This window comes from Lipophrys pholis (genome assembly GCF_963383615.2).
Source record: "Lipophrys pholis genome assembly, chromosome: 1".
Classification (NCBI taxonomy): domain Eukaryota; kingdom Metazoa; phylum Chordata; class Actinopteri; order Blenniiformes; family Blenniidae; genus Lipophrys; species Lipophrys pholis.
The window spans coordinates 36,207,887-36,220,329 of NC_137635.1; the positions used below are offsets into that span (position 1 = coordinate 36,207,887).

Genomic DNA, 12,443 nt, shown 5'->3' on the forward strand with positions numbered 1-12,443 from the left:
AGCCAGTTACATCACAGAAGCCATGGGGCCAACATAACACAGCCCCAGTTTGAGACACAGCTGATCAGACAAATCAGGAATGTGGTCAAGAGTAAATTTAGTTTATTTAACTGTCATTATCTTAAAAGGTTTTTCCCCCCTACATGTTTAAGTGATGTAACTCTTACAGAGAAGGTCACTGTGTAGGTGAATCTCAGAGGTCGAAAGACCTCGTGTTGGAAACTAACCATGTGTCGATGCCTCTTTCAGAAAACATCCCTGAAGGCACAAGATTTTATCGTATGTGACGTTTGACCTCCGAGTTAAGGTAGTCTTTAAATTTTACATCTACATTTGGCATATGTCTTACTGCAACTGCAAAATATATAGAGTGTTTGTACGGAAGGAGATTCAGACTCAAGGTGCAGCTATCCCCAATTCTTTACCTCTCATTTCCCCTATTTGTTTATCCACTGTATAGAATAGAATAGAATAGAATAGAATAGAATAGAATAGAATAGAATAGAATAGAATAGAATTTTCTCTAAATATATTTTTGCACAATAATTTATTGTTGCTGAAATGATGAGAAATTCTAATTAATACAATTTCATTCTATTTTCAACATGTTTTACTATTACTCAAAGCCATATACAGTTTCTCTTCCGGGACGAGTTCATGACGTGTGAAATGCAACTAAAAATACATAAAAATATACCTTTTCCCATTTAAGATATTCCATTCTACTGATATGATAAGTTGGAAGCAAATGTTGAATGATTTATAATGACCTACTGTATTCATACAATAGGTCATTATAAATATATGCAGTAGTCACCTAACATATAGTCACGTCTAGTAACATGAACTTGGAAGTCAAGTTAGATAATATGAGTTAATATTGGGTTTCCTACTGTGAGAGATTGTTTTAACAAATGATGTAATATTGGACCACTTTTTCAGCTTAAGATTTTAAGGATTTGTGTAAATAATCGCAAAATACAAGCGCTGCTCTTTAAACTTCACATTTAACACCATTGAGCATTGTTGTTCTTTGCTCATGTTGCTTCAAAAAGCACCTCTTACTCCCAGTACGTGCCCATTGTCGCCTGATTTTAATTGAATTGAATTGAAAGACAGCTGTACTGAATGAGATTTTGTAATCCTTTCACACAAAAACCCTGTGAGAAATATATCTAATATATACACACATTTTTTTTGTTCTGAATCATGAAACATGCGGTTTTGGTCAGTTTTACACTGAGATCATATTATGCATGTGACTGTATAAAGGAAGCAGACAGGCTTCAGAAACTCCACCAATGCTACAGATGAACTTTTGACTTCAAACACACACATGCACCAACACACACACACACACACACACACACACACACACACACACACACACACACACACACACACACACACACACACACACACACACACACACACACACACACACACACACACACACACGGCCGCTCAATGACACACTGAAAGGCCTCCAGTGCATTGCTCTTCAAAGCATGCATTGTTTGGAGTCGTGAGGGGGTCAGATGTGGACATCTGCAGGGGGACAGTTTCCATTACAGCAAGTGTCCATGACCATTACCCCATCATGTCGTACACCACCTCCCCTCGCCCCTCCTCTCCCATCTTCCGACAGCAACTTCGCCTCAGATACACCCCAACCATCCGGAGACAAGCAGAGGGCACGAGCATGTAGATCAGCAGCCAAATACGTTTGTTTTTGTTTTTCATGCACTTCCTCTTCATATTCAATTAGTATCTATAGATTTATCTGATAAAACAACCAGAGAAACTTAGAAATGGTGCAAACTTGATATGGTTGTACAGCAATTTATATATGAACTGTTCACATCTGCATCACACTGCTTATTCATTAATTAGAAAGTGTGTGTGTGTGTGTGTGTGTGTGTGTGTGTGTGTGTGTGTGTGTGTGTGTGTGTGTGTGTGTGTGTGTGTGTGTGTGTGTGTGTGTGTGTGTGTGTCCGCGTGTGTGATGTTTGCTCAGCTGCAACTATCGCTCACAGAGCTTCTTGCTTTGGCTCGTCTCCTCCTCCAATCCGAATGTCAATGAAACACAAAGGAGGCACAGTAAATGAGCAGATTCTGCATGATTGAGGGAAAAAGTGGGATTATCTGAGTGGCGGTGTGGGAGGTGGCTCTCTCTGGGTAACCCTGCGTTTTTGAGACAAGATGTGTCGAGAATATTCTGCCCCTCTCACAATATCACAACAACCTTCAGTTTAATTGCCTTGTAGCTTAAAATCAATGACCAAACAAATGAACGATTTAGTAAATCAAAACGGCTCAAACAAACAGACAAAATGACTTCTAACTTTATAAATCATTCTCGTGAAGGTTCATTTGAATAAACAAATCCAATATAGTTAAAAGGTTAATTGTTTTGTTAATGTTTTTCTACACTCTTAACAAATAAACATTTTTCTTAATTGTGATTTTGGCTTACAAATACATCTAAATTGGAACATTTTTGCTTCTAAAATAGTTCCATCTTTGAGATAATATATATAATAAGCTAAACCTATTGAGAATATAACAGAAATGTTTTTACATTTTTCAGTTTCTGAGTTGCACTTGTATATTCACATGGCCCTTAACGTCTTTCTTGTTTGTATTTCGAGTTGCAATGTGGATTGTTGTGCAATTGGGAAGGACAGACAACCTTCAGAAAGAAAATGTGACAGGAAAATATTATCTCATATTTGCTCCATGGTCCCTCTGGCAGAGTACCATCTATTGACCTCCACCCACTGAGTATCCGCCACAAAAATCCTCATTGTTCAGAAGTGCATGTGGCGAATGTTGCACAGTCTGCTGTTTCCTACTCGACTCTTCTTCTGTTTGTGTTTTGGAGCGAATGAACAAATGTCCAGGTGGAATCAACATGAGTTAAGAATTCTTTCTTCTGGAAAAAATGTCTCACGCACTAAATAAAACGGTGCCTGTGAGTAATTAATGCATTCAAAATAGATGGAGCGTCAAGATGATTTCTCAAAATAAACCCATTGAGCATTTCTATATGCAAACAAATCCCAGAAGTGTTTTTTAATCCACACACAGCGTGCTAATCTTCCTCTTGTCATAGGAGAAATTAAACTAAATCAAATTTACAACAGGTCTTTTGAGCTGTTAGATCCTGTGACTTTCAGAAGTGAAAAGAGACTGATAACGTGTGGAAAAAAGTTGGATTCACATGGATTTTGTTGTGTCTTTTCTTAACGTCCACATTTTATGGCTCATCAGGAGTAACCACAACCACAAGAACAAAAACAATCACAACAGAGACCAAATAGGTGGCAACGAGCTGGACTGCTACATCACGTCGGCGAGGTGGAGGAAAGGGATCTGATCTCCAAAAAGCAATCAGCTGTGGCACTGAAGGTCAGCATGAGTCGTCTGAGGAGGGGCTGATATGCAGAGGAACTCGAAAGGCTTTTGAAGGGTTGAAAAATCAAAGTAGCGGGAAAAACTACAACCTGAATTGGAATAAAAAGAAGTGATTGATGAATAAACTCAAAGTTTCAGCTGTGATTGATTGTTTTGCCACATGAAATGAGTGTGCATGTTATAGATTCATGAAAATCAGTGTTGGCTCTGTTTTTGACTTAAAAAATAAGAGTCATTCTCAGTTCTTACGTTTGCAGTCCAATCCAGTCCACAAACACACAGTGGATCATAGACAGCAAACGCAGTTTTAATTCTTGTTAACTTGTGAATGAGATATTGTTTTATCCATAAATATTATCCCAAACACAAGGACAGTGGAGACATATTTAGTTATGTCTATTACTGAAAATCAGGGTTCAGGATGTCTGTTGAGAGGTTTTATGGTCAATATCAATCATTTAAATCCAGCTTTTTTTAATCACTTTCACTAAATATGAAGATTAATCCAACACTGGAAATCATTTCATCACCACAGGTTTACCTGCACTCAGCAAGCAAATTGTATACAAATATATAAAAAGACCAAAATATATTACAATATATTCTATGACTGTAATGTGATCTTATAGTCTCTTACTTTTGGTTTGAAGGAAATATATTGAAATGTTATGATTCCATTTTCGTGTGTGTTACTTTCTGGTTTTAAAGATTATATGTTATCTGTATCAATGAACTGATTTGTTTAAAATGTAAGACCCCTTCGGACTGCATCATTAAAACATATTAAAACACAGTAGAGATCTCTGTGCTGCTACTTGTAGAAAACTGATGAATAGTACGTTGTTTTAATCAGTTAATCAAAAACAAGATCAACAGACATCGAACAGGAAGAAAAAAAAAGAGAAAATGAAAAGTGACTCTGAAATCAGCTCTGCATGCATTCCTGTGTGTTCCTCACACAGGTCAGGTAATTATTGTCCGTCTGCCAAGTAATTACCGACTGATGCCATCTCAGTGGATCTCTAAACTCACTTTCATCTTTCCACACTGGCTTTCAGCAGACGTTTAAACACAGTGGGCAGAGTCTAGACATTGTTTTTGATTGTGAGCAACTCTTGGATACGATGGTGGGCTTTGCACATGAAAGTGTGTGTTTCCCTCATAGTAAATGGAGTAGAGCTACAAAACTCTCCATGTATTCATATATTAAGGTGCATGATAAAGCCAGATTTTGGATCTGCAGCCTGTGTTAAATTACCCTACAAATGTGACTGAGTGTTACACACCGAGATACTATAGATTGTTATTTACCTACATACATGCTCCTCGATAGAAACCAGAAACTAAAGCAGAGCTAAACCAGCTCACACTGGCAGAATGACTACAGCCGATATCCACATGAAGTCAAGTAAAAATGGGCCCAAAGGTGTGTAAACTTGAAAAAAATGTAGTATAATATACCACGTGTGCAGGAAGAAATTCAACCTTGTACAACACCCACAACACTTTATTTTGAAAAACATTTTGTTATCTTCTGGCTGCTGTGAAAAAAGGAAATGGCATACGTGTTTTTCTTTGCTCCCTTTCGGTGCCTGATTTTGCCAAATATCTTCAAAGCTTGGACAGTCAGTCCACATGGTGTCCACATCAGTCACTGTGGTGCAACGGCGTTTGAAAATATAGCCGAGGTGATGTAAAATCACACTTTAGTCAAAAATATGATTGTATTGTAACAAATTTGATCTTGATCGCTTTCTATAAATCATAACAAAAATATATGGAGAACTAAAGTGTCGCTGTGGACGGTCCAATTCTGATTCTGGACATTGGCCTTGTACACAAGGACTGCCTACAAGTATTTGAGCTTCCCTGAAGGTGCAGTTCAGACAAGGCAAATAGAGAAGATCATCTTGAATTTTCCAATGAGCTTTTGAATGTTCATAAAACTGAGCTTAGTCTGTCAAAATGTAGAGGTCTGGCAATGACGGTGTATAATAATATCTAAAAAAAAAAAGAAAAGAAAAAAGACCCAATGTCCCCTGAAAATAAGCACAACATTTAGGCCCTCTTCTCGTTTCCTCAGTAGGTAAAAGACTTTCTTTGTACGATTCATTCCTCAAAGCTGAGACAACTTCCAGCAAACACACAATGACAGTGAGTCACAGCCAACTTTTTAAATGGTTACCATGGAAACTGGGAGCTCAAACAACAACAAGCACAAGACATATTTTAATGTTCATACGTCACAACCATTGAAAACTGTAAGTCAGTTTTTTTTCCCATACAATGACGAGGTCCGTCAGAAAACAACGTTTGGTTCAGTTCCTTTGCCACCGTGCAACTTTTTTTCCCCCCCTGCCTTATTTTCAACCACAGCAATTCTCAGATTTCCTCTAAATGCCATGAGAACCAACGAACAAGGACGACATCATCTCTGCAAGCATTGAATCATGGAAAATATGTAAGTAAGACAATTTTCAACGGAAAGTCCAAAGACCCCAGGAGAAACGCCCATTCTTCTTTTGAAGTTTCCAGTTGGACATTTTTTTTCTTCCCCCCATTAATTTCCCACACAGAACTGACGGTTTCACACAAACAGCAATGACACCTTTTACAGTTGATCCATTGTGCCCAACTGTGTTCAAATCAAACTCCCTCTGTGTGAATGAGCACATTCCAGACCGGACGCCGCTCACTCCTCTAATATACGCAAGGCATTTAGGTACAGGATCTTTCATACAGCTCACTTGCCAGGTTTCAGACTCGTAAAAACGCTGAAGGGAGTTTTTATTTATTTATTATTTTTTTTAATGCAAAAACATCAGAGACCAAATAAGGTCAAGGAGTGGAAACAGTTCATGGTGCATGGTGGGAGCGAGCCAAATGAATGTGAATAAGCAAACAAGAAGTATGGCTTTTCTTGACATCAGATAAAATTGTGGATGACATACGGTCATAACGCAGGATGTCAACGCTAACAAGGCCGAAATTGTCAAGAGTGAAATAATGTCCCCCGGTTTTACTGTACAGAGGAAACTCGTCAGAAATAGTCTCCTACTGGGCTCACCTCGCAATCATTTATATTGGCTAAACATGGAATCCTTTCAGAGCAATTCAACCAACGGTAAATGGAAAGTGAAGGTTCCTTGAGCCAGAAATGAGAGTGGAGTTTTTTTTTCCCTTTCTTTCTTTTTTTTGGGGGGTGGGGGGGTGGGAGCGGGCTGTAATGTGGAAATGTAGAAAACAACAAGACCAAAAACTGTTGTGAGAGTGTAGATTCACCCCCAAACTAAACCCAAGTCTGCTTCTGTTCTTATTTTGCAGGAGGATTTCAATCAACTTTCAAAAATGGAAACAAGTCCACTTTTCTGTAGAGAATTCATAAAAAAGCAGAATAACTTGAACGGTGGATGAATTAAAATTTGCTCTCAGCCACTTTGTGGGATAGTCAGATGTCCAAGCTTCTTATAATCTTTGCACCAACACAACATGCTTGAAGTCCACATGGAAGGTTCTGGTAATGGGGTTTTGCCAGTATGTCAACAGAGCTCCACAGAGGGGCACTCTTATTTATTTGAGCTAATCTGAATAATTACGCAATGTCACAGACATGTTCTACCTATTTGCATTTTGTCTTTAGGAAAGCTGGCTAATTAAACATTTGAGTTTCTATGATGTCAGATGTTGCAGCCTCATTTTAATGGTTCGGGGGCTGAAATAAGTGTTGCTCTGCCAATAACAACATCTCCACTATGTAGTTTTTGCTTTGGGTTTAACATATGATTTAGTCACAAGATTTTTCGGACCATCGCGCCTTTGGCACTTCACATTACCAACAACTACTGTGTTTAATGTGAGAAAAAATATAGAATTTAGTTGAGTCCTGTTCTGACTGTCCGAGATCACTCGACATGGCGCAAGGGTTCTGTGTTGCAGGGTCAGGTGTGCTCCCAACGTCTCACTTCAAAGTTCAGTTTGAAACCACCCCCCACCCCACCCTCACAACCTCACCCCCATATATGTCAGTCACACAACCAACCACTGCAGGGCATAGGAAACCCCTCGCACCATTACCATACAAACTGTTCACCTCTCACCCTGGTGCAGAGTTTGAGTTGTCGTCAACAAACACACACAGTATAAAGAGGGCAGAGGAAGCCGAGTCTGTTGGCAAACAAACAACCACTTTCCTGCAGAGCTGTATAAGAAGACCCTCACCATGGGTGGGGGGTGGGGGTGTAACTGGATGAAAACCTCAACAGCGGAGGTGTGAGAATGTAAATGGGAAGGAAGGGCTGAACCGTATGTGGGTGTGTGAGAAAAACTTTTTTGCCGTCATCAGATAATTTAGTCGTCGCGCCAAAATATAAGACCATCAGTTGAAAGCTGCTCCGGAGGCACAAAAAGAGCAACGTGGGAGAGTCTACAGGGGGTTAAATGTTGGGATATTTCATCACGATGAAAGACAATTAAAAACTCAAATGGGACACAGGCGTCATCTCTAGTCATCACGCCTGACACGACAGGTGCATTTGAGTTAACTCATTTTAATTTGACCCAACATACCGAGCCCGGAAAGAAAAGTGGCATTTATTACAAAATGACCCATCAGAACCAAAAAAGGAAAGCCATGACTGCTGTGAACCACGTGGTTTGAACTGTTTTCTATTTTAAAGAGATGTCAGAGTAGGAGTAGATTTAAATATACACTAACCTACACTTACCTTTATTTTATTTCTCCCACTTGATATAGAAGTATTACTATAAACAACTTTCTCTTGTTGCTGGAGTTGCAACCACATTTCCTTCCATCTCTGCATGTGAATAATCAAACTACTGAATCTTAAGTCTATTCTTTTTTCCCCTGTTAGCAGCATTTAGGGTGAAACATGTTGGTAATCATGATTTCATCTGTATAAACAAGTCAAGTAGAGCAAACCCTTGGTCACTGGAAATGTAGGCATTTCAAACACATTTAATATCAGCATCTGCAGTGACTTTGACTGTTACACTTTGTGTTTTGCACCGATTGGGTACATAACATCACATATTTAACTTCGATGTCGTTTATATTGCTGCAGGTTCATAGACATTCTGGTTAAATGAAGCGGCAGCGTAGATAAGGTCTTCAACTGTTCACGTAAAGCTGGTCTCTATCATCAACACAAGGAAATACCCATAAATTCACACTTTGAGCAAATGGCTTTACCCTTCAACTCTCCACTCAAAGATTCATCGGCAGGATGTTTGTTTACAGAAACAATGTTGACACAGTGCAGCAGCAGCAGCAGCAGCAGCAGCTGCTGCATGAATCTTACCTTCTATAACCTGCAGGGCAGAAGCCAGCCAGCACAACAAGCAGAGATAGAGGGCAAGAGACCACCTGAGGAGACACATCAGGCACACATTTAAAGTTGTCAAGGTCCTAGATAGTCATGAAAACATGAAAAAAAATACTTCATCAGGGCCTACGTTGCAACTGGAGGATAACAACATTTTTTTTTGCACCAAGAAGAAATAAAAAAAAAAAATTAAGGTTTACTCAAAGAGAGATTTCTCAAGTGCTTATGAATGAATGAATCGTTTGTTAAAATAATAGTCCACATGTTGCCATTTTCAAAGCAGGAAATCCTGATGTTTCTTACCCTTGAAACATTTTATCGAGTAAGTGAATAAAAATCCAGCTTTGGAAGTGAACTGCAAGTACATGTGTGAGATGAAACTCCAGCAAACTCTCGGGTCCCTCTGCCTGACTGTGGCGATCAGAAGCCACACTGCGCTTCTCTCTCTCTCTCTCTCTCTCTCTCTCTCTCTCTCTCTCTCTCTCTCTCGCTCTCTGCACAAAGACTCTCTCAGTTCTGAGCTCAGTGGCTCTCAGGACCCACACAGTTCGGAAATTTGACTCCATGAAGAGGTAAAAAAAAACAACTCAAAAAAACCCCTCCAACTCACTCAGTAGACCCTCTCTCCTAACCTGCTGCTTCAGACCATTTTATTTTACCTGTGACAATTTATTGGGCATTTTCATTTAAAGTTATGATTAGTTTGAATATATCTTCCATATCAGCATGCGTTTCTGATCTACTTTGATATTGTGATAACTATCATTGATATTAAATGTTTAATAGATTTTAAGGTTGTAAGAATTCCAAAAATGCTCCCGGTGAATGAAATAAAACCAAACGCAAATACCACAGTTGGTTTGACTTGTCAGGTGGCCCCCGAGGCCAAGATTTGCTGACCATCCCATGTCCCATTCAGGTTGCATTACGCACCCACCCTGTAATCATTGGAAGTCCCATTAACCCACGGCGTAAACAACCGATGTCAACTTCAGGATATTTCGCCCACAGGATCAACCAGTAAGACAAAATGACTTGATCCATCGTCTTCATGTCAAATAAGCAAGAGATTTTGATTTGTTAATTCATAAACACGAGAATACCGCCTTTCTGTGCAAAACGTTTTATGTTTCACTGAACTCCTGTTATCTGGAGGAATAGTGTTCCAATTTGTGAACACAGTCGGTGTTTCAGACAGTATAACTAAATATGTTCAACTGTCTGGACCAATAAAATCAGTCCAGATCTCAGCATTGTGCAGTCTGAGGGCCACATGTGGCCCTTTGGTTGTCCCAGACGGGTCTGCAGGAGGTCAATGAGGAATAATCAAATAAGACATAAATAGCTTCTTTGATATTTTTTTTTCTTTTTTTCTTTTTTTCTTTGCTTTTTCAATGTAAAAAGTCAGTAATTGTAGGAAACATCAGAAACAAAACAGACAATTGTAATCCTGCAAAATTGTGTGATTATTGTTTTAAAAACTGGAAAATCAAGAGACATGTGGATTTAGGGCAAATATTGAATGAGGTCAACGGTAATGCCTTGTGTGTACCAAATCATCTTATGTTGTTTCTATCTTTAGTCAACAGCGTTATTGTGAAGATATTTCTTTCAACAACCAGTAAAATTCATTTTATAGAACGTCTTTGTCCAACTGTCTGACCTTCATGAGTGAATGAATCGTTACACTGACCCAGACCGTGCTGATAGTTGTGTATACAATAGTGCAGACATGTACACAGTATTTGCAACACTTCTCAACCCTTTCCAGCATTAGTTGTGAACCATAAGCTACAAGTTATATCAGATGTGAAATGACAGGAATGTATATTTAAATTTATAAAAAATGTCTATCCTATACTCCTTGTATGGAAATGTGGAAAAAAAGCTTTTAGATCAGTATTATTCATATTTTGACTGTGTTGCTATAGAGGCTTTTTTTTAATTTGTCTATTCCTGCCCCTATACTGTTACGCCAACTACCTCCATATCCTCTTTTCTGGCTTTCCTGGATCTGAATTTAAAAATGTAATGAAGATCAGAGAACTTGAAGAATTCTCCTCAATTGTCCAAGTGTCTGATATTTCTTTTGTTTCACCAAATAATTGTTCGTCTTCTTTTAATAAGCCACTCGTCCAATAAAAATGGACTGAGTGACTTTAAGTTGGTATCTTCTGTTTGCCAATGTTTAAAAATAACACCTTCAGGCTGTTTGTAAGCTCGGGTGATAGGCGAAGTTGAAGTGATTGTGGGAAGCGACCAATCATCAGATTAGTCGGCATGGCCTCAGGCTCAACATCATGTCAAGAGAGTGTATCCCTCTTAAATTAAATAGGTAGAGACATAATATAAAACACTTTACGCAAGTTGTTTTATGATCGTACAATTTAGAAATGAGCGCTGCCAGGTGAAGAAACAAACACCATTTTCATAATTCTCTCCAAAGCCAAAATAAACAAAGCTTCCAGAGTGAATCGGGTCAACAGGAATGGCAAAAAGAATCCATCTTATGACGTTAACACCCAACTATTAGTAGATGCTGGAATGTTAATGACTCTGAGAGAGAGAAAGAAAGAAGGAAAGAATGAAAGAATGAAAAAATAAAGAGAAAGAAAGATTGCCCCATCTTCTCCCCTTTAATATATTATATTCTCTTCCTCAGCCCCCCCCCCCCCCCCCAAATGTAATCAAAAACTAATGACAGTCACTCATATGTCAATACCATTTATACCATCTATAATAATTCTTGGTATCAGATTGGATGAGTGGCATTGTATATTACAATATCAGCAGTTTACAAGCTATAATAAGCATTTTGTATTTGGTGAGTCAGTATGACAAGCTGTGGCTTGAACAAGGGCTACTGTGGTTGTGGCCTCATGTCTGTTGCTACCTGAGCTTCCATGCAGAGTGAAAACACATTTTTCAACTTAAGGGTTCAAGTGAAGATTGTCCTCAAGTCACCTCAAGTTGTGCATTTATTTTACTAATTTGCAAAGCTTATGCACAAAGATACCTTCATTTCTTTTTTTGCAGATGTCTCTCGTGCAGCTTGTTTGAGGCCTAAGAAAAAACAAATGCAACAAGTTAGAAGCTGCATAAAGGTTTTTGGATCATAATACAGCCCACATTTCCAAGGCTGAAGCCTCCGTGCACCCATCAATTTCTCCCCTCTGTGTTTTTCACAGAGACACTTGTGGTCATTGTGTATTTTTAAGTGGACGCTAACAAGCAGACGTGATTCCCACTGGGGAAACAATAAAGTGTCAAATGACATAAAAACCCCTGAATCGTTCTGAAGCACTGACTGCACTTTAAACCCCAGCAAAGAGCACAGATTGAAAACAACAGGCAGTGCAGCAGAGATGGATTTCAAAAAGTGATCCGAGCATCAGACCGGGTAGGTTTTTGTTGTTTCCTGCGTGCTGACCCAGCTAACCACTCTCCGGGACAAACAGGAAGCCATTTATCCGGGGCCAAGTTTTCATAGAGCTTTCTTACCGCTGCTCCAAGATTGCCTTTGTTCTTTTGTGACTCGAGAGACAATGCTGTTTTTAGGATTAAATTGATTTTTGGACACTGAGCACAGACCAGTTATGCAACATATGTCAACAAACTCTTCTACGTAGGACAGACAATAGCCATTAAATCAGATAAGAATATGCCACCCAGAGTCTATTGCAG

General features: G+C 39.0%; 1 protein-coding gene across 2 annotated transcripts in view; it reads right to left on the bottom strand.

Moving 5' to 3' along the window:
- Nucleotides 1–9,195, bottom strand: part of col15a1b (collagen, type XV, alpha 1b) — a 41,653-nt gene extending 32,458 nt beyond the window's left edge. The window contains exons 1-2 of one of the 2 annotated variants that reach the window (XM_080458103.1): nt 9,063–9,195; nt 8,736–8,800 (exon numbers count right to left, since the gene is read on the bottom strand). In XM_080458103.1, coding sequence (XP_080314229.1) covers nt 8,736–8,800; nt 9,063–9,073 — 76 coding nt within the window. In that variant the 5' untranslated portion in view covers nt 9,074–9,195. The remainder of the gene's footprint in view (nt 1–8,735; nt 8,801–9,062) is intronic. The other variant, XM_080458102.1, reaches the window with a different exon arrangement.
- Nucleotides 9,196–12,443: the final 3,248 nt, after the last annotated feature.